The following is an 18,961-nucleotide window of genomic DNA, read 5'->3' on the forward strand; positions in this document are numbered from 1 at the left end:
CTGAATACTCTGTTGTGCTGTTAAATTTACAGACATCATATAGGTGAAAAAGATATGATGCTTTAAAATAATATACCTTTTTTTTTGGTTACTTACTGCCAGAAAATGGCACGAAGGCTCAAATTCTTTAGCAAAAGTAATGAATGCAAATCTCAGCTACCTGTCACTGCCCTGAGACAACTTAAAGAAACAAGATGGATTCCTCTCTCCGAGCCAAGATGTGTGATTACTCTCTAAGCCAGTAAGTCAGCATGCTCAGGTGGACAAAAGAAAGCTTCTAAGGAGAAGCACATGCAATCATGGAGAATCCTAACCCAGCTAGTTAGGGCTAATACTAAAGAACTGGAAATGATGTATATAACATTTAAAAGTCTTAGGCCTGGGCTATGGATCCCTTACCATACACCTGTCCTATATGTGGCTGCTGCCACTGAAGGACCTTTCAGTACTCCCGTTAGAAATGTGGCCTACATTGTTGTCAAACATTAGAAGACAAGTCTCGAGCTTCTCTTGTTCAAGTAATGTGAGAAGGGTGAAAAACTATGCCTGTGAAGGCCCTAACTAGTTAGCTGACAGCCCCACAAACATTCTTAAGGTCTATGTTTTCAGGCACTGGAAATTGAGCACCTTTCACTGATGAAATGCAGGAAACTGAGGAGGACAGACTGGGTGGCTAGAATGCTGGGAAGTGCACAACTTCTTCACATTGAATGTCAGTATTAGCATAGTTTCAAGTGGGCCACATCCTCCTCCAGTTGTGAGCAAAAACATCTCTACAGAAAGCAACCAGTAAAGTAATTATCATGGAAAACCCACGGCAAAGGGCACTGTAAGTTGAGATCTAGATGTCTGGGGGGAAAAAAATCAGCTGCTGACTGTTATTAAATTAATTCTATTACGTGAAGATTCTCTAAATTTCATAACCAAACATTTTTAAAACCATTCAAACGTTTAGTTACATTAGCATTACTTTACGCTTCCTTGTTAAAACTTTTTTTTTCACATGTTAAATTATCTTGTAAAAAAAGGCAACATTTCAGCTTTTATTAATATGAAATCTAAATAGTAAATAAATGGTTGCAGTACTTAAGGAAAAAATATACCTGTTACTGGACAGATATTGTCCAATCTTTTCCTGATTGTTCCAAAGTAAACGATGCAAAGCAAGCACATTGCCATCACTGATAAAGGACAGGCTGTGATTAACTGTATCACTAGCTGGACAGTCAGAGGCAATATCCAGAAAAAACCTAAAAGGGAATGATTAGATAACATTCTGAGTGCAGTTACTTTAAAATACTGAGAAATAATTCATTCATTATAATGAACATGTTTAATAAAACATTTCTGTTAATGGTGGCTTCAGGAAGAAGTTTCTTTCCCACTTCTGTTATCATTACAGCTGGGTAATGTTTAAAAAAACTGAGCAAAACTTTAACTTAATTTTATCATCCATTTATTAAATTTCACTAACTCTTTTCGGCTGGGAAGTCTAAATATGAACTTGAACTCATCTCCTTGATGTAAGATAATGTAACCCCAACTACGACTTAAGATTGATTAGCAGCTTGGGTGCTGCAGCAGCCAGGTGGGGGAGCGTGGGAAGAAGTGGTTGACACTGGTCTGCCCATGTAATGCCAACACGTATCAGACAAGAGTTGCCTAGCATGCAGTGTACAGACTAGAAACAGATGCTTGCTACTACCAAACTACATATGCACTGTAGCCCTTACTGGGCATGCATGGAAATACCCACATCCACAACAATATATGTGAGCACACATCAGCCACCAAGGAAGGGTCTAGGGCCATACAAGAAAAGCCATAATGGCTACTTGAATAACAACATTTTGGGATCAGCGCTAGCCTCATGGTGAAATAAATGGTCTGATTTCATAAGACAGGGTAGATGGCTGCCAGACAGCAGAGGAAAAATACAGAAAATAAAAAAAAATAAAACAGCAAGCTTAGGTTCATTCTTACTTGATTTTTTAAAATGTTTACCAAATATCTCAATAAATCAAGATGAGGTGATCCTATTGTTTCAAAAAGGAGCAGCCATAATACAAATTATGTCATTATTGTAGTTTTCTTATCAGTAAGTACTAATATACAGATATGAAACTACATCAGTCTTTCTCTAACATGCCCAAGACCACACTTACCAGTTTCTTGGAAATGGAATGTCTTCTGGATTAAGTGGTACTGAAAAGGGATGTGGTCACTGCCATACTCTTTTTGGTTAACAGGTTTCCAAAGCCAATGGCAGCTTAGAGAGCTTAATTCCACTTCAGAGCAATATGAGAAGTGAATGTCAGCTAAACCACTACTAGTCTGTTTAAATAGCAGCTTTATAAAGTTAAGTCTCTTCTAACAGAGATTGAAAGGTTTCACTTGTTTGGAAGGAACTCCCTTGTCTTCTGTCCCCTTAAAAAATGTCTTCTCCCCTCAAATTTTCTCTCCCCCTCTCATCTTCAGCTAAGGGTTTACTGGACACTTCCCCGTATCACACTGTAGCAAGTTTTCTTCCCCTTGTTAGCTACAAGAACAGATTAAATGTGCGACTCAAGTGACACTGGCAAATACTGCTGATCAACATGTTCAATACCTTTTACATAGTGAATAAAGATAATGCAAATGTGTCCTTATAACTTCACCGATTTAAATACTGTACACCACCAGCACAGCATAAGTTTTATCTTAAAAATACAGACTTAAGCTTAAAGTACTTATCGGATATTCAGCATTCATAAAAACTAATGCTTCACTGTAGTTTTCAAAGTAGAGAAGTTTAGAGAAGAAGAAGATGCTGATTCAAAAGGAGGCAGTGTTAACTTTTCTGCCACAAAAATAAGATCCCAAGGAAGAGAGCTGGGTTTCCTTGGTGGGTTAGGATGCAGGACTCCCTATATGTGGAGGGCTAGGAGACAGGCAGGCACTGACAGCTGACAGGTAAGCTGTTATAGAAGAGTAGACCAAACCTGGTTGAAGTAGTTTGCATGGGTATAGTGACACAGCAAAAACTTGTGATAAAACTGGGTCCTGACTAAGCTTGCTGCAAAACAGGAAAACCTTTACCATTTAGATGTGTAGCTTATAGTAGGTCTCATGGCTTCTTGTAGGACTTGAACGTGTAGAAGTGTTTTTGAAGAAATTAAAATCCTATAATTCACGGGGTCAAGTTGGGAGATGGAAGATTTGGGTGGAGTAGCAATCCTTTTTGTTTAATTTTCAGGACTGGCTGTAGATGAGTTTTCTTGTAACTTCCCTTTGTCAGGAGAAAGAGCAGGGAAACCAATGCTGCCTGAGCCAAGGAGTGCCAGTAAAAGAAGTTTGAGTGCTTCCTTTTGTACCTTAAGAATTTGTGGAAGACGAGGCAGAGGAGGAAAAGCATACAGGAGCTTCTCTATCCACTGGAAAGAAAAGGCATTTGCCTCTTCAGGCTGTGGAACAAGGGTCCTTGGTGCAGAACTGGGGAAGCTAAAGGTTGGTTGTTGATGCAGAGAGGCCTATCAGAGGAGCGCCCCACTGAAGGGTGACTGTCTGGAGAACCTCTCTATTCAATGTCCATTCATGGGGGTCCTCCCTGGAGTGGCTTAGGGAGTCTGTAAGCACATTATCTTCAGAAGGGATGTGTGTTTCTGGGAGTGTGATGTCCATCTAGGTGGCAAAGTTCTATGCCTCCTGGGCTAACCTGCACAACTGCTAAGACCTGGCAACTCACTCTTTGTCTACCATGTGACTGTGGTGTTGTCTGTGTACACTAGGAGAGGCCGAGTTTCCAAAGGTGGCTGATGGTCTGATCAGCTTGTAGAAGAGCACTCATTTTCTCCATCTTGATATATTCCTTCAGGAAATGAGGTTGCCATTTGCCCTACACTTTGTGTGATCCTGTCCATGCCCCCCACGTCTCAGCTGAGGCAGCTGCATGACCATGTTGAAGAGGAGATGTTGATGTGAATGGCCCTCCTGGTTGACTGAACTTTCTTCTGAGGAAGGAAGATATGTATTTTATTTGTGTTCAGTCTGCAGACCAGGAAAAACAGTGTGAAGTGTAGATGGTGAGGAAGAATTTCAGGAGAGAGAGCCTGGTTCAATAAGTCACCTATGCAGGGGAATACCTTGATTCCATGAGTGCGAAAGAAAGCAACTACTTGAGCTAGAGACTTTGTGAACAGCCTTGGAACTGTGGAAAGACCAAAAGGCAGAGCAATAAATTGACAATGTGTGGAGCCAGAAGAAAATGTGAGGAATCTCCTACAAGAAGGATGAATGGGTATGTGTAAGTAGATGCCCTTCAGATCTAGTGACACTAAGAAAGCTTGGGGTAGGATGAAAGACAGAAGTGTGTGGAGAGAACATTTTGAAAGATGGTACGTTAAAGTTGTGTTTAGGAGAGAGAGAGGTCTAGGATGGGTCACCACTGGCCTTCTTTCCTTGGCACCAGAAAAATCCTGGAGTAAAATTCTTTTCCCATAAAGTCCCTTGGGACTTGCTCGATGGTGCCCTGACTGAAGAGGTCTTGAATAATGTGGACAATAAGGGACATTTTGCAGTGAAGAGGTTGTGGCATGCCTTTCAGAAGGGCAATATTTTCCCAGGACATGGCATAACCATCCTTGATGATGGCTAGTGCCTACTTGTCTATGGTAATAGCTTCCAACTTAGCCAGGGACAGTGACCATCTTTGGGAAAGGGTGGTAATGAAGCTGAGATCAGGGGAGAGGGGTGCTGCAAAGGTAGTCACAGATTTTTGCTTCTGAATGGTGGCCTCCCACTGGAGGTTCCCTGTAAGGTTTGTCAGAGCACCCTTTTCAATATTTTTTTTCTTTGTTTCTGAAATATCCTAGGTTCCCTTCTAATGAAGGGGAGAGATTTAGATGGGTAGTTCCTATGATATCTAGGAAATGTGGACAGCAGAATCTGTCTGAAGTCTTTCTTAGTCTTACCTTAGTATTGGAGAGTTTTGAACAGACTGGCAGCCTCAGGAACAAAAAGCAGGTCTTTGTCCAAGGGAGCTTCTAAAGGTTTTGATTTGTAATCCTCAGGGAAAGGTTGACAGTGAAGCCATGCATATCTACAAAAAACAGAACCAGTGGCAGCTGCCTTAGAAGCATCATCTACAGCATCTTAACTGCACTTAATGCCATGTCTGGCTATCTGACTGGCCAGGGATAGTCTGCTTTGCATTCATTGCACTGACTCTGCTGTAGGGGGCAATCACAACTTTGTTAAAGGAGTGCAGGACAGAACTCAAGTACTTTGTCATATGAATCTAGTAGTTAAATTACCTTAAAAGCAAATGCAGCAGAGGTGAAAACCTTCTTTCCCCATCTATACAAAGCCCTACTATCTTTGTCACTAAGTAAGGCATTAGCAATGGGTAGAAGCTTAAAGGAGTTATCTGAAGAGAGAGAGAGGGAGGGAGACTGCAGATGGGTCTGCCACTGGATTCTTTTGTAAGCATTTTCGGTCATCAGGTAACTTATTCAAACTTAACTTGTCTTTTAGGAGATGGTTGTGAATTGCACGCAGAAGAGGTGGACTGAAAAACATCATGGAAAGCCTCAAGGACAATAGGGACTGGAGAAGGGGCAGTGGTACGCACTTCCAAGAGGCTGCAATACCTCTTCTGAACATCAAGTACATTCAAAATGTTTCATCATGTTCAGAAGTCTCCCTAAAGAAAGCTTCCTCAGCAGGGAAATCCAGGGACAGAGACTCCTACTTTATCAGGGAGAATGCAGCTGAGAGTAATAATCTAGGGAATAGTCAGAATTTTAGTTGTCGTCTTCAAAAGAAGAGGAATCCAAGGTGGGTTTTTGAGGAGTAGCCAGTGACTGTGGAGACCCAAAGGAGGAAGGTTTCAAATACATAACAGCTTTGAATAATTCCTGTGAGAAATGTATCCACTCCTTTTCCCTAGCTGTTGAGAGAGGCGCTACATACCTAGCCTTCTATGTTTTCTTTTTAAGGATGACATTTACCTGGATGAGAAAGAGAGGTTTGGAACCCCATCTAAATTCTGTTAATAAGACTGTGATCTCTTCCCTAACTAAAATTTGAAGAATGCCATGAGATTCATCAAAAATGAGTCTGAGTTCATCTGATGTAGCGGCAGTCTGCAAGACCTCAGAAGCCTTAGTGGCCAATATGACAAAACGAGATGCAGCCAGCACAGGTAGCTGGAATTTTGTAAATAATTATGTATCATTGGTGAATACTGAAATGATTTATACAAGATACTTGTGTTAAAAATTATTAGAACTGTATGTCATGTGTATATCAAACTTGCTTGTACAGATGTGTGTGTTGAAAATATATTTGTAGAGTACTGTGTTTGAAATGTAACCACAGTTTGCCCTCCTGGAAGAGAACAGAAATGTACAAGCACTATTGTAACTACTCAAATGTATATATTTTAACATTGGAAACTAGAATACAGGAGGCTAACTTCAGTCCAGCAAACTGCAGGCAAATAACTGATATTAAATTACTTTATGGCTAGGGCATAAAAGATGGTATTTTTCAGTTTTCAATGCAGCAAGAGACACAATGTCTATACTAGGAAACTTTCTGTATTGTCTTTAAGGTGAACTAATTACTAGTCTTGAAAGCATGAAGGGATGCTATTGTGTTGTAACATCCAGCATCTGCCAGAGATCTGAGAAGTTCTGGTCTGTATATTTTTACAGGTAGATGCTAAATACTGCCAGCTTTATCAATGGTTGTTTTGCCTAGGAACTAGGAGTCATATGACAAGAAGTGATGTCATTCTGCAAGCTATCCCAGTAATAATATTTTAGATATTATTTTGAGAAGTCTCTTAATGAGACAGAGCATTCTGCATTCTGTCTTGGACCTAACAGCAACAAGATCATCCAGTTACCATATCTGCCTTGCTCTATTAGTAAGTTCTTAGTTTACAGCATAATTCTCGTAGATATAGTCAGGAATACAGTGAAGCTTAGTTTGATATTTTTCTTTCTTTATTTGAGACTGTCCTGCAATGTTGTTTTAAATATTTCCTGTGGTTTTGAACTCTGATGTCACTGTTAATATATATTTAGTATTGTCTTGTTCTTTTATTATTTACTATTAAATATATTTAAACAAACAAAAAAAGTCACAGGATAACTACTCCTTGAAAAGAACCAGACACCAGGCAGAGTAAGGTTATAAGCGCTTTCGTTCCCTTTATTCACACTCAATACAAACGGAACTTCATCAGATACAAAACCTTACACACTTCCCCCCTTTTTATATACAATTCAATTGCTTAATCACAATCAATTAACTTAAATCAATTAATTAGTTAAATGTGCTCTCAAGTTAAAAACACATTAACATGTTCTTTAAAAATATATTGCTATGTATAATACATATATAATAAACATTTAATCTGTTAAAAAAAAAAAAAAAAAAAATATATATATATATATATATATATATATATATTTATACTAATATATATATATATATATATATATATATTTATACTAACGTAATTGCTTCTATGTTCAACCACTTAAACCATTTTCATCTAATCTCATCTGCCTTTAAATGAAGCAAGCTCCTTAGTGAAATCCTGTCATTAATACCAGGAAAAAACTGTAGCATTCAACACCACCTGCCAGTGTGTTTCCCTGTATTCCAAAAAAACAGGGTCAATTACCCCCCTCTCCTGTCTACCTAACTTTTTCAATACACAGAAGAGGAATTCTTTTAAAATCCTTACAATTTATGTTATGACTAAATAAGGCATTTGTTTTATCTCGTCTCCTAATTGCATAAATGTGTTGGTAAATTCGCTTTTTTAACTTCTTTTCTGTTTTTCCTATATAATATGCACAGCATGACTGGCACAAGGCCACATCGACAACTCCTTTTCTATTACAATTATAATTCCCCGTCACTGGAATTATTCTATTGTGACCCTCTATCACTATATTCCTACATTCAAAGACATACCTACATTCTCTGCAGCCATTGCATTTCCTCATATTACCTAATGGAATCCTAATGGAATCCTATCTTTGTCTTTCTTCCTTTCAAATAAGTTCTTAATGTTGGGTCCTCTTCTGAAAACTATTTTTGGTTTATTACCCAGTTTTTCAGTTAATCCATATGCCCCAAAAACACAATTCCAGTTCTTTTCCACCATTTTACGGACCTCTACATTATCCTCATTATATGTTGGCACACAACAAGTAGCTGCCTCTTCTGCCTTCTTAACATTCAACAAACTCTCAGATTTCTTCAATAATGGGGGATAAAATTCTTCTCTCCTGCTTGTTACATAACTCTCCTGTCCCTCTAGGACACTAGTTGGGTAACCCCTTATTGCCAACATAGTCTTTAACTCTACCATTTGATCTTTAAACTTGTTGTCATCTGTCGTTAGTCTTGATATTCTAATCATTTGGCCCTTTACCAAATTTCTTTTTTGCCAAAAGGGGTGGTCACTCTCAAAGTGCAGATAACTATTCGAATGGGTGGGCTTCCTATACATACATGATTCATAACATCCATCCCTTCTATTTTTATATAGGTGGATGTCCAGATAATTAACTGCTTCTTTCTCTATTTTACTAGTAAAATTCAAAAAATCAGTAGTGGCACTGATATAGTTCAAAAAATCATCTGCCTCATCAAACCCACCTTCCCATAATATTAAAATATCGTCCAAAAATCTATAATATCTAAAGATATTTTTTCTAAACGTTGAATTTAACACAAATTTGGTTTCCCAATACCAAAGAACAATATTAGCAAATATAGGGGCTACTGCTGCACCCATTGCTACACCTCGGGTTTGCTTGAAATATTCCCCCTGAAACCACAGAAAATTATTTTTCAGAACTAATTCCATGAGGGTAGCTAAGACATACACTGTATCCATTGAAAATCTGGTTCCTTCCCTTAGTGCTTCCTGAAAATATTCCATTCCTTCTTCATGTGGGATACAAAGAAAAAGGTCCTTAATATCAATAATCAAGAAAATAACTTCTTCCTTGAACTCATTCTTTGCCATACACTGTAATAAATGCCAAGAGTCCTTCAAGACATGTTTTTTATCCTCAAAAAATTCTTTTAAATGGAAATCTAGCATTTTTGCTAAAGGTTCTGTTTTACTCCCACCTCCTGCCACTATGGGTCTCATTGGTGGATCCCCTAATGATTTATGAATTTTGGGAATCCCAAAGAAGGCTGGGGTTACAGGATTGTTCACCTTTAAGCATCTCACCTCATCTTCACTAAAGGTATATTCCTGGAAAAGTTCTTCCAAAATCATGTCTAATCTAGCATTAAAGATGTTAACCTCATGCAGTGATGCTGCATTAAAGTAGGAACTGTCATTCAAATATTTCATCATTCTAGTGGCATAGTCATAATGTTCCATTACAACTACCCCTCCCCCCTTATCAGGCTTCATGATTCTTACTTCTTGGTTCCTCATTATCTCTGTTAATGTCTGTTGTTCGTCTTTTGTTAAATTCTGGTTAATACATCTAGTCTTATTCCCTATTAAATTCCTGTACTCTCTTTCATTCAATCTTTCGAAAAGGGCCACCAGTGGTAATGGGGGCGTTATAAGTCCTTTTTCTTTTTAAGGTTACTCCAGTTGCATCACTCTCCATCCCATTCTGCATTACCAACTTTAAATTTATGGCCCATGCAAACATTTTAAAATCTAAAATGGTGTTAACCATATAATTCTGTTTTTTAGGGATAAAACTAAACCCTTTTACAAATAGTTATGCATGGGTGTTATTTAATATGATTTCACTGTAATTATAAATCTTAAGGCCCTTATATTCCAGAATACAAACATTTCCATTTTCATTGTTGTCATTACTGTTCCCTGTATTATTACTATTATCATTATACACAGCTTCAGCAGGGATATTGTTAAATTCAAAATCGTGCTGTAAAAAGTACAGTTTTGTACCTACCATAAATGTAGATGTTCGAGTGCTAATACAGCTGCAGTAATCACAGATGGGTTTTCTGCCGTCAGGCGGGTCCTCGGTCTGCCGAATTCCAAAGTCTAGGTCTGGCGTCGGTTGTTGTCGCTTTCTTTCCTGACGTCAGTGAGGCAGGGGTATATAAGACACAGCCGACGCCATTTTCTTCAGTCTTTCTTGCCCCAGATGTCAGGTGCCCCCAGAAGGAAGGCAATACATAAATTATATTTATATACATGCAATGCAATATAATCAAAAATCAGTAGTTGCAAGCAAATATACCATAGAAGGATAACCCAATCAGGTTGTATGAAGAGGGGTTAGGCCCTAGGCCTTTACCAAGAGGGGAAGGAGGGAGGGAAAACTGTACTGCAGCTGTATTAGCACTCGAACATCTACATTTATGGTAGGTACAAAACTGTACTATGTTCATCGTGCATACAGCTGCAGTAATCACAGATGGGTAGAATCCCAAAGCTACGCACAGGGTGGTAGGCACTAGGTGGAACTGGGATGAGCCAGAATGCCCTGCAACACAGCAGTGGCAAAGCCTGCTCTAGTTTTGGAATATAAAGGCAGGTGGTAGTGTTTTGTGAAGGTATGCACAGAACTCCAAGTGGCTGCCTCCAAAATATCTTTGGTAGGAACTCCTCTGAGGAAGGCTGTAGAGGTAGCTGTGGCCCTGGTGGAGTGGGATCTGATGCCTGTAGGGACAGATTTTCCATGATAGGAGTAACAAAACCGTATGCAGTGGCCTATCCATTTTGAAATTGTCTGTTTGGTAACTGGCTTCCCTTGAGCTCCTACAGCATAGGACACAAAAAGTTGTTCTGATTTCCTGAAAGGCTTTGTTCTGTCCAAATAATAACATAGCTGTCTATGGATGTCTAACGAGTGTAGCAGCCTTTCCTCTTTGTTTTGAGGATTGGGGTAAAAGGTAGGTAAGTGTATGGCTTGATTTAAAGTTACCCTGGATACCACTTTAGGCATAAATGACGGGTTGGTTCGAAGGGAAACCCTGTCCTGATGGAAGATGAGAAAGGGCTGCACAGCCATGAGGGCTTGTAGTTCCGAAACCCTACGAGCTGAGGTAATGGCCAGAAGGAAAGCTGTTTTCCAGGACAAATATTGCAAATCTGTTGAGGCAGCTGGTTCAAAGGGAGGCAATGTTAATTTTTCTAGAATGTAATTAAGATCCCAGGCTGGCATTGGTTGTTTCCTTGGTGGTCTTATATTCTTAGCCCCTCTGAGGAACTGTCTTAAGAGTGGGTGAGAGAATAAGGGTGGATCCGTGTCGAATTCTGCAGAAATGGCGGAGGCATGGATTTTTATGGAAGAAAATGAAAGTCCACTGTTCAGCAGCTCAGGTAAATACTGTAATACCGGAGGCGAATTCAGTTTTCTAGGGTTCTGGCCTTTTTTCTCATTCCAAGAGCAAAACCGTTTCCATTTTGCGGAGTAAGCCTTTCTAGTAGATGGCCTTCAGGCCTCCAAAATGACATCCTGCACCTCTTTGGGGAGTAGGGTCTGTTGTGGTGTTAAGGAATTTTCCATGCAGTGAGATTGAGTGTTTTCAGCTGACTGTGAAGAGTTTTGTAGCTGTGCTGAGTCAGCAGAAGAGACATTAGAGGTAGGGACCAGGGAGGAGTATGTGTTGGGCTCCTCAGGAGTGGGTACCAGTGTTGTCTTGGCCAGTCTGGAGCAATCAGTATTATCTTCGGTCTGTCTGCTCTTGTTTTCAAGAGCACCTTGGGCAGAAGAGGCAGAGGTGGGAAAGCATAAACTGTCCATGCTGTTCAACTGAATAAAAGGGCGTCCACTCTCCAGGCCTTTGGATGAAAGGTCCTTGAACAAAACTTTTCCAATTGATGATTCTTGTGGGAGGCGAAGAGATCTATGTCTGGCCTCCCCCATGCTTGGATTATCTTTGTAAACACTTGAGGATGCAACTTCCATTCGTGTGGATCTGTCATATTTCTGCTTAGATTGTCTGCCAGCGTGTTTTCCAAACCTGGCAAGTACTGTGCTTGAAGTTCGATTTGCCATTCCAGAGCCAAGTTCCAAAGTGTCATGGCTAGTCTGCACAGGGGGTATGAATGTGTTCCTCCTTGTTTGTTTATGTACCACATTACTGTGGTGTTGTCTGTTCTTATCAATAATTGTCCTGGATGCAGGAGGTCCTTGAAAGTTGTAATTGCATTTATCACTGCTAGTATTTCTTTTTGATTGATGTGAAGGTGCTTTTCCTTTTGGGACCATTTGCCCTGAATGCACCTGTCTGTCATGTGCGGCCCCAGGCGTAATCTGAGGCGTCTGTTGTGATTACTTGATTTGCTTGAGGCTTGCAGAATGGGAGACCTGTGTTTGTTTGACATGCTTGGGCCCACCATAGAAATTCCTTTTGCAAACATGGAATTATTGGTATTATTGTTTCCAAACTGTAGCTGTGTTGAGACCATAGGTTTTTTAGGTACCAATGAAGTTTCCTCATATGCAACTTTGCACATGGGATTAAAAGAATGCAAGATGCCATGAAGCCCAGAGCCTGCAGGATTTTCCTTGCAGTAAGCCTGGTACAATCTGCTAGTATTTTGAAGTACTGAGTTAGTTGCCCCTGTTTTTCTGGCGTAAGATAGGCCACCTGGGTGTTTGTGTCCAAGTTGGCACCCAGGAAAGTTATTTTCTGAGATGGTGTTAGCCTGGATTTCTCTTTGTTGATTGTGTATCCCAGAGAATTCAGTAACCGTGTTACATAAGCCAGATGTTCCAGAAGTATGTGCTTGCTGTCCGCTTGGATCAGGCAGTCATCTAAATAAGGGTAAATTTGTATCCCTTGAAGTCTGCAGTAGGCAATTACTGATGCCAGGCATTTCGTGAATACTCTGGGCGCAGTAGATAAGCCAAAGGGCAATGCAGAGAATTGATAGTGGATTGAACCTGCAAGAAATCTGAGGTATCTTCTGCAGCTTTGTCTGATTGGGACATGCAGGTATGCCTCCTTGAGGTCCAGTGTTACCAGCCAAAACTCCTTGCCCAGCATGGGAAGAAGCTGCTGTAATGTGAGCATCTTGAATTTTGTGCAGTAAGAATGTGTTTAGGATGGATAAGTCCAAAATGGGTCTCCAGTCGGTTCCTTTCCTTGGTACCAGAAATAGCCTGGAATAAAAACCTTGACCTTGTTCGTAAGTAGGTACCTCTTGAATAGCTTTCATGTCTATGAGCTTTGAAATTTGTAGTTGTGCCTCTGCCCTTTGATTGTGTGGCAGGTTTGGCATGCCTCTCATTTTTGGAAGAGTGTGAAAATGAAATCTGTAGCCTCTGTTTATAACGTCCAGGATCCATTTGTCTGTTGTGACAATATGCCAATTTCTTGCAAATAATGCCAGCTTTCCGCCCAAGGGTGCTGCCAGCTGAGACTTGCTTGGCATGGAAAGGAGGAAGTCATTGGGTGTGTTTCCTGTATTGTTGTGCACTGACTTCGCCACCTCTTGGTGCTGGAGTTTGCCATTGCCTGCCTCTATATGATCCTTGTGATTGTCCTCTGCCCCTTGTGCGCCTGTATCTACCTCTTTGGGGCTTGTCCGTGGCTGGAAAGGACCAGTTTTTAGAAGGCAAATTTCTACTAAAACGTGGTGGTTGAACCTGTAGAAAAGCTTTGACAGTTTGCATAGATTTGGCTTTTTCTTCCATTTTCCGTAGTATCTCCCTCAGCATTAGTACCAAATAGCACATCCTTTTGTAAAGGAGCATCTAGTAGTTTAGCTTTCACATGATCAGGCAAGATTTGTTCCCTAAGCCAGGCATGTCTACGAATGACTGATCCTGTAATAGCAGTTCTACTTGAGGCCTCTAGGGCATCATAGCCACATTGTAAGGTGTGTTTACCCACTTATACTGCACTATGCATCATATCCTGCAACTCCTTCAAATCTGGTTGTTCAGGTTGAGACATTTTATTTCTTAATTGTGATAACAGAAACTGCTGATATTTAAGCATATGAAACTGACAATTTAAGGCCCTCATGGCTAGGGTGGCCGAGGTATATACCTTTTTTCCCCACCTTTCTAAGGATCTTGACTCTCTTTCGGAAGGTAGTGGATTCTTAGCAGTAGAGGCCTTCATTCCCTTGGGGCCTTGAGAAATGGTTTCAGGGTCAGCATTATGGCTTTTGTAAAGAAATTGGTGAGAGTTAGGAACTCTGTAGTACCTATCAGGCTTGACTGGGGCAGGAGGCAGGGAATCGGATTAAGGCAAGCCTCGAATAAACATCATCAAGTATGTCCAAGACAGGAGGTATCGCCAGAGGTCTGTGTTGAGGTAACAAAAGAAATTCCTAAGTCTTTTCTTGGAATCAAAAGTCTTGGCCTTCCCAATGGAAGTGTTCCCTCAAGGTGTGCAAGGTTTCCCAAAGAAAAATCCTCAGGAGGAGATACAGAAGGAATGGACTGCTCTGCATCAGAATCTTCAAAAGGGGAGTAAGAGTGTTCCTCTACATCAGAATGTTCTGAAAAATGGAGCCCTGATCAGAAGAGGGAGAATCTTCCTCCACTCTGGGTCTCTTGTCTGGAGGGGGTTGGGAACCCCTGATAAGAGTAATTAAATCCTCAGCCATTTTAAGCATCTGCTTTTTAGGCATGGGGCCTGGAGATGGGCCCTGTGCAACAGGCCTCTTGGGATGCCTGGCTGATTTGGACTTAGTAAAGGCCTTAATGGAAAAGGAAGATGAGGGTCTAAAGACACCATGGGTGGAAGTGAACCTGTCCACATTAGGAGGGTCAACGCTCACAGTGGCTTCGGTGGTTGTAGTCTGGGTATGGGCCGAGGTACCTACGGTCTCGGTTACAGAAGACACCGCCAAAGAAGTGTCGTCGGTAGTCAGGGACTGCATAGGCGTCTCGCTGAGAACCGGACCACGTGTAGCCGGTTTTGGCGTGGTGTCGGTGGGGACCACGGACCTCGCGTGTCGGTCCTTGTCCTTGCGTTTTTTGGACAAAACGGTAGTCGGAGTCTCTGACAACATTTTATAATCAAAGGCTTTACCAAAAAAGTGTTGGGCGAACTCCGCCCGACGCTTAATAGTGCGTTTATTGAAAGTAGCGCAAAAGCGACAGCCCGAGACGTCATGGTCTGGGCCTAAACAAGGTATGCAGAGGGAATGGAAATCCTTATGCGGTATTTGCTTCCCACAAGAAATACAATTGTTAACTTTTTCTGACATCGGTCTGAGGCAAGAAAAGTTTCCCCAACGGGGTACTTAGCTTTAAAGAAGACTTTTGTTTCCAATTTGTCATAAATTCAGGAGCTGGCCGACCGGCACTTGCGAACTGCTTCTGCTTCGGGCACCGCGTGGCAAAAAAGACTGAAGAAAATGGCGTCGGCTGTGTCTTATATACCCCTGCCTCACTGAACAACCGACGCCGGACCTAGACTTTGGAATTCGGCCGACCGAGGACCCGCCCAATGGCAGAAAACCCATCTGTGATTACTGCAGCTGTATGCACGATGAACATAAATATCATTTCCTTCATTAGTTGTGTTCAATGCATCTAGATTTTGTTTATTCCCCAAAGATTCATCACAGCATGTTTCGTGTAATCTCAACACAATGCTTTTCCATATTTACATCAAAATCATTATACAGTTCCTTAAGACATGCTACATTAGATAAATCATTACATTCTACAGCATACTGTAACAATGAGGCCTTATTGCTAAAACTTTCATTTATAATATTCAGTCCATCTCCAATGTCCCAGGTATCAGCAACATTCTCTTGAAACAGCATAGTACAAGGAAAGTCAGTATAACACTCAGTGCTGTCATTTCCACCAAACACAGGTGACCATTCATTTGTTTTACTGTCGATTCTTGTATAATCGATCTTCCCCACACATTTATCACCAACAGTCTTATGCATCACTTCAGTACTAAAACAGTTAGAAAAATACTTAAAGTTGTCATTAACAACAAACTGAGATGGTCTTACCGTTGGTAGAATGGTTGTGGTGGTGGTGGTGGCCTACCCTTCCTTCTGTTTTGACCCCTTTGTTGCACACGATAGTCTCTCCAATACTGTTTTTTGTTGTTGTTGTTTCTGGGTGTCCAGGAACCATACTTGCTTGTCAGCCGTGCAGACCTTCTTGGCAATGGTCGAAAATCCTGCTCTAAACCAGTCCCTTGCTCACCAAACACCTCCGGTTCATCAACCTCATCTCAGGACAAAATTTCCACAACTTCTTCATCCGTTTCTACGAATGAAACTCTTGGTCGATCACCTGCACCTGGAATCGGGTACGCCCTCTTCTGCTCGTATTCCTCCTGGTCCCTTTTCAGCTTCTTCTCTTTTTTCTTTTTAATGTTATTTTCGTGTTGCTCAACCCTCGGGAAGATGGTGGAATAAACCCCTTTGTATGTCTCAAAGAGGCTATCAGCAGTTATTTCTCTTTGTAATGTCACAATTTCATCTTTCAAACTGCACATTATTCCAGCATGGTCTTTAATTAGTAACCGCATAAAGTCAATGCCTGTCCGGTCAAATAGTTCTAAAAGTTCCCGATGTAGAACTGAACCACTCTGAATGTTATTAGGGAACTTACAGATTCTTAGCCCCTTCGGTACTCTTCCCAGGCGTATACAGTCTTCAAAAAACATGTTGTCAAGCTGTAATCCCCTGAATTGTTTCAGAGTTTTTTCCAATTTATAAATTTTATGTTTATAATTGGAAACAGAATCATCACCTTCTCTTGGCTGACCCCAGAATCCGTCCCACGACGGTATCGGTTCCCTGTTCAGCCAGGAGAGGAATTCTCCATCACCCATTGCTTGCAAACCTTTTCCATTCACTTCACCTACTCCAGTGGCATTCACATCTCTCAGTACCGCCTCCGAGTAGGATATTCTAGCTTCCTGCAACTCACCAGGAGGATTTTCAACAGCAATACAGTTACTAACATTCATTTCTGTAGCAGTATGATTTTCTTTTGCTCTCCTAGAAAATACTAAATCAACTTTAGTATTAATTTGGGAAATTAAAGCCAAAAGCTGCGTAAGGCTTACGCTGTCATCATTATTAATATTGTCCACAGACTTATCCATTGCCAGGAACTTGTCAGTAAACACTGGTCTCTAATTCACAAAAAATACTTGCTTGTAGTTTCTCTCTTCAGAGCCAACTTCTAAAAAAGTATCAAAGTCTAAAATTCTCAAAAAACACTTGATTGTAGTTTCTCTCTTCAGAGCCAGCTTCCCAAAAAATGTCAAAGTCTATGATTCACAAAAAAATACTTGCTTGTAGTTTCTCTCTTCAGAGCCAACTTCCAAAAAGTATCAAAGTCAATAGTTCACAATACTTGCTTGTGCTTTCTCTCTCTTCAGAGACAGCTTCCAAAAAAGTGTCAAAGTCTTTCCTTGATCAAGTATCCTGTGTGCCAATGCACACCAATATCACAACAGTAAAACACATGAAGCAAATAATCCAACAAAAAAATGTCACAGGATACCTTCTCCTTGAAAAGAACCAGACACCAGGCAGAGTAAAGTTATAAGCGCTTTTGTTCCCTTTATTCACACTAAATACAAATGGAACTTCATCAGATACAAAACCTTACACACTTCTGTGCAGTGTACCCTATGGTATATATTTTTTTAATTTTGGCTCTATGTCATTTAAAATCTTAATTATGCTCATTCTACCTTTTTGTTACCTGCTACTGTCAGTGAAATCTCACATACATGAGGGCAATGAGACAACAGGAATCCCCCCAATAAATATCCTTCCACACCTGTCAGATTCCTCCAGTGCTTCACAAACTCAAGGCCATGACCAGAAAATGCGTTTTAAATCTACATTTTTAAGTATCAGTTTTAATCACTCACACACACACACACACACACACATACACACACACACACATAAGCAATCCATCCATCTGATTTTTGCCCTCTAATATTGAATTTTCTGGTACATCACTGAAGACTACAGACAATGCTAGACAGGAGTTTCATGCTTACACCTTAGAACATGCATGCTGATGCTAATTTGTTACTCTTAACTTTCTAAGCATATTAGAGTAACATTTAAAAAGTACCCCTAATTCTGGAGTCCTTATCCCATTTTTATGTTTGGCTCTGCCCCTGATTCTTGAGTAAAGTAGTTTAAAATTACGCACCAAAGTTTTCCTAACAATTTATATTTTTCTACTGTCATATATTTACATTCCATGTAGTCAGTGACTCAGCATCCTAGTATACCTTGTTTTACCTCTTTTGCACTTTGCTTAGTCACAAGCTATATGTGTTTCTCTCCTCAAAATTGACCTGTGTTCTACATTTCCTCATCCTCTATTAAAAACTCCAACTTACAGTTTTAACTCTTCTCTTGTCATTCTTCTTGTGCTCTTGTTTCAGCTCCTTATGTCTAGTCATTTTCCTTTCTTCTTTTCCTCCTCCCCATTAAGTTTTTGGCAATGCAACTTTTGATCACCCCTCTAGTATTAGTATTGCTGCTTTCATTTAACATGACATGCCCTATACCTCATCCAAATACTAACAGGTAGAGTTCCACGGACAAATGCTGTGCACTTGCACAGTGCTAAAAGTTGAAGAGCTCACTGTGTGAACTGGCTTGTAGCTGAAAAGCATGCACTGGCACTATCTTAGAATCACCTGCATGCTAGTTAGCACTGCACTATTTGTTTACGATGCCCAGCCACAGTTTGTCATATGTTTACTAGTTTACCTTCATAGATATATATATATATACAGTTCCAGCCCTCTACTGTGTTCTCCCAGAGTTCATATCCCTGAAAGTACCTTCAGAGCAAGTATATGGCCCCTGATTCTTCTCTTCATCTCTAGCATTTTAATACTCTATATTCAGATCGTTCCCCACCCCCAATACATGAAAGGTGTTTTATGCTACTTGTTGATTCTCGTCTGCAGTTCCCAAAGTGCCATGGTTTAAAAATCTATAAAGCAGTCCTCAAATGCCTTT

General features: G+C 40.5%; 1 protein-coding gene across 1 annotated transcript in view; it reads right to left on the reverse strand.

The window, feature by feature from the left end:
* Nucleotides 1-18,961, reverse strand: part of NF1 (neurofibromin 1) — a 5,218,972-nt gene that overhangs the window by 1,864,497 nt on the left and 3,335,514 nt on the right. The window contains exon 33 of the mRNA XM_044054637.1: nucleotides 1,104-1,250. Coding sequence (XP_043910572.1) covers nucleotides 1,104-1,250 — 147 coding nt within the window. The remainder of the gene's footprint in view (nucleotides 1-1,103; nucleotides 1,251-18,961) is intronic.

Source organism: Protopterus annectens, chromosome 13.part0 (genome assembly GCF_019279795.1).
Source record: "Protopterus annectens isolate FY-2018-M chromosome 13.part0, PAN1.0, whole genome shotgun sequence".
Taxonomy (NCBI): domain Eukaryota; kingdom Metazoa; phylum Chordata; order Ceratodontiformes; family Protopteridae; genus Protopterus; species Protopterus annectens.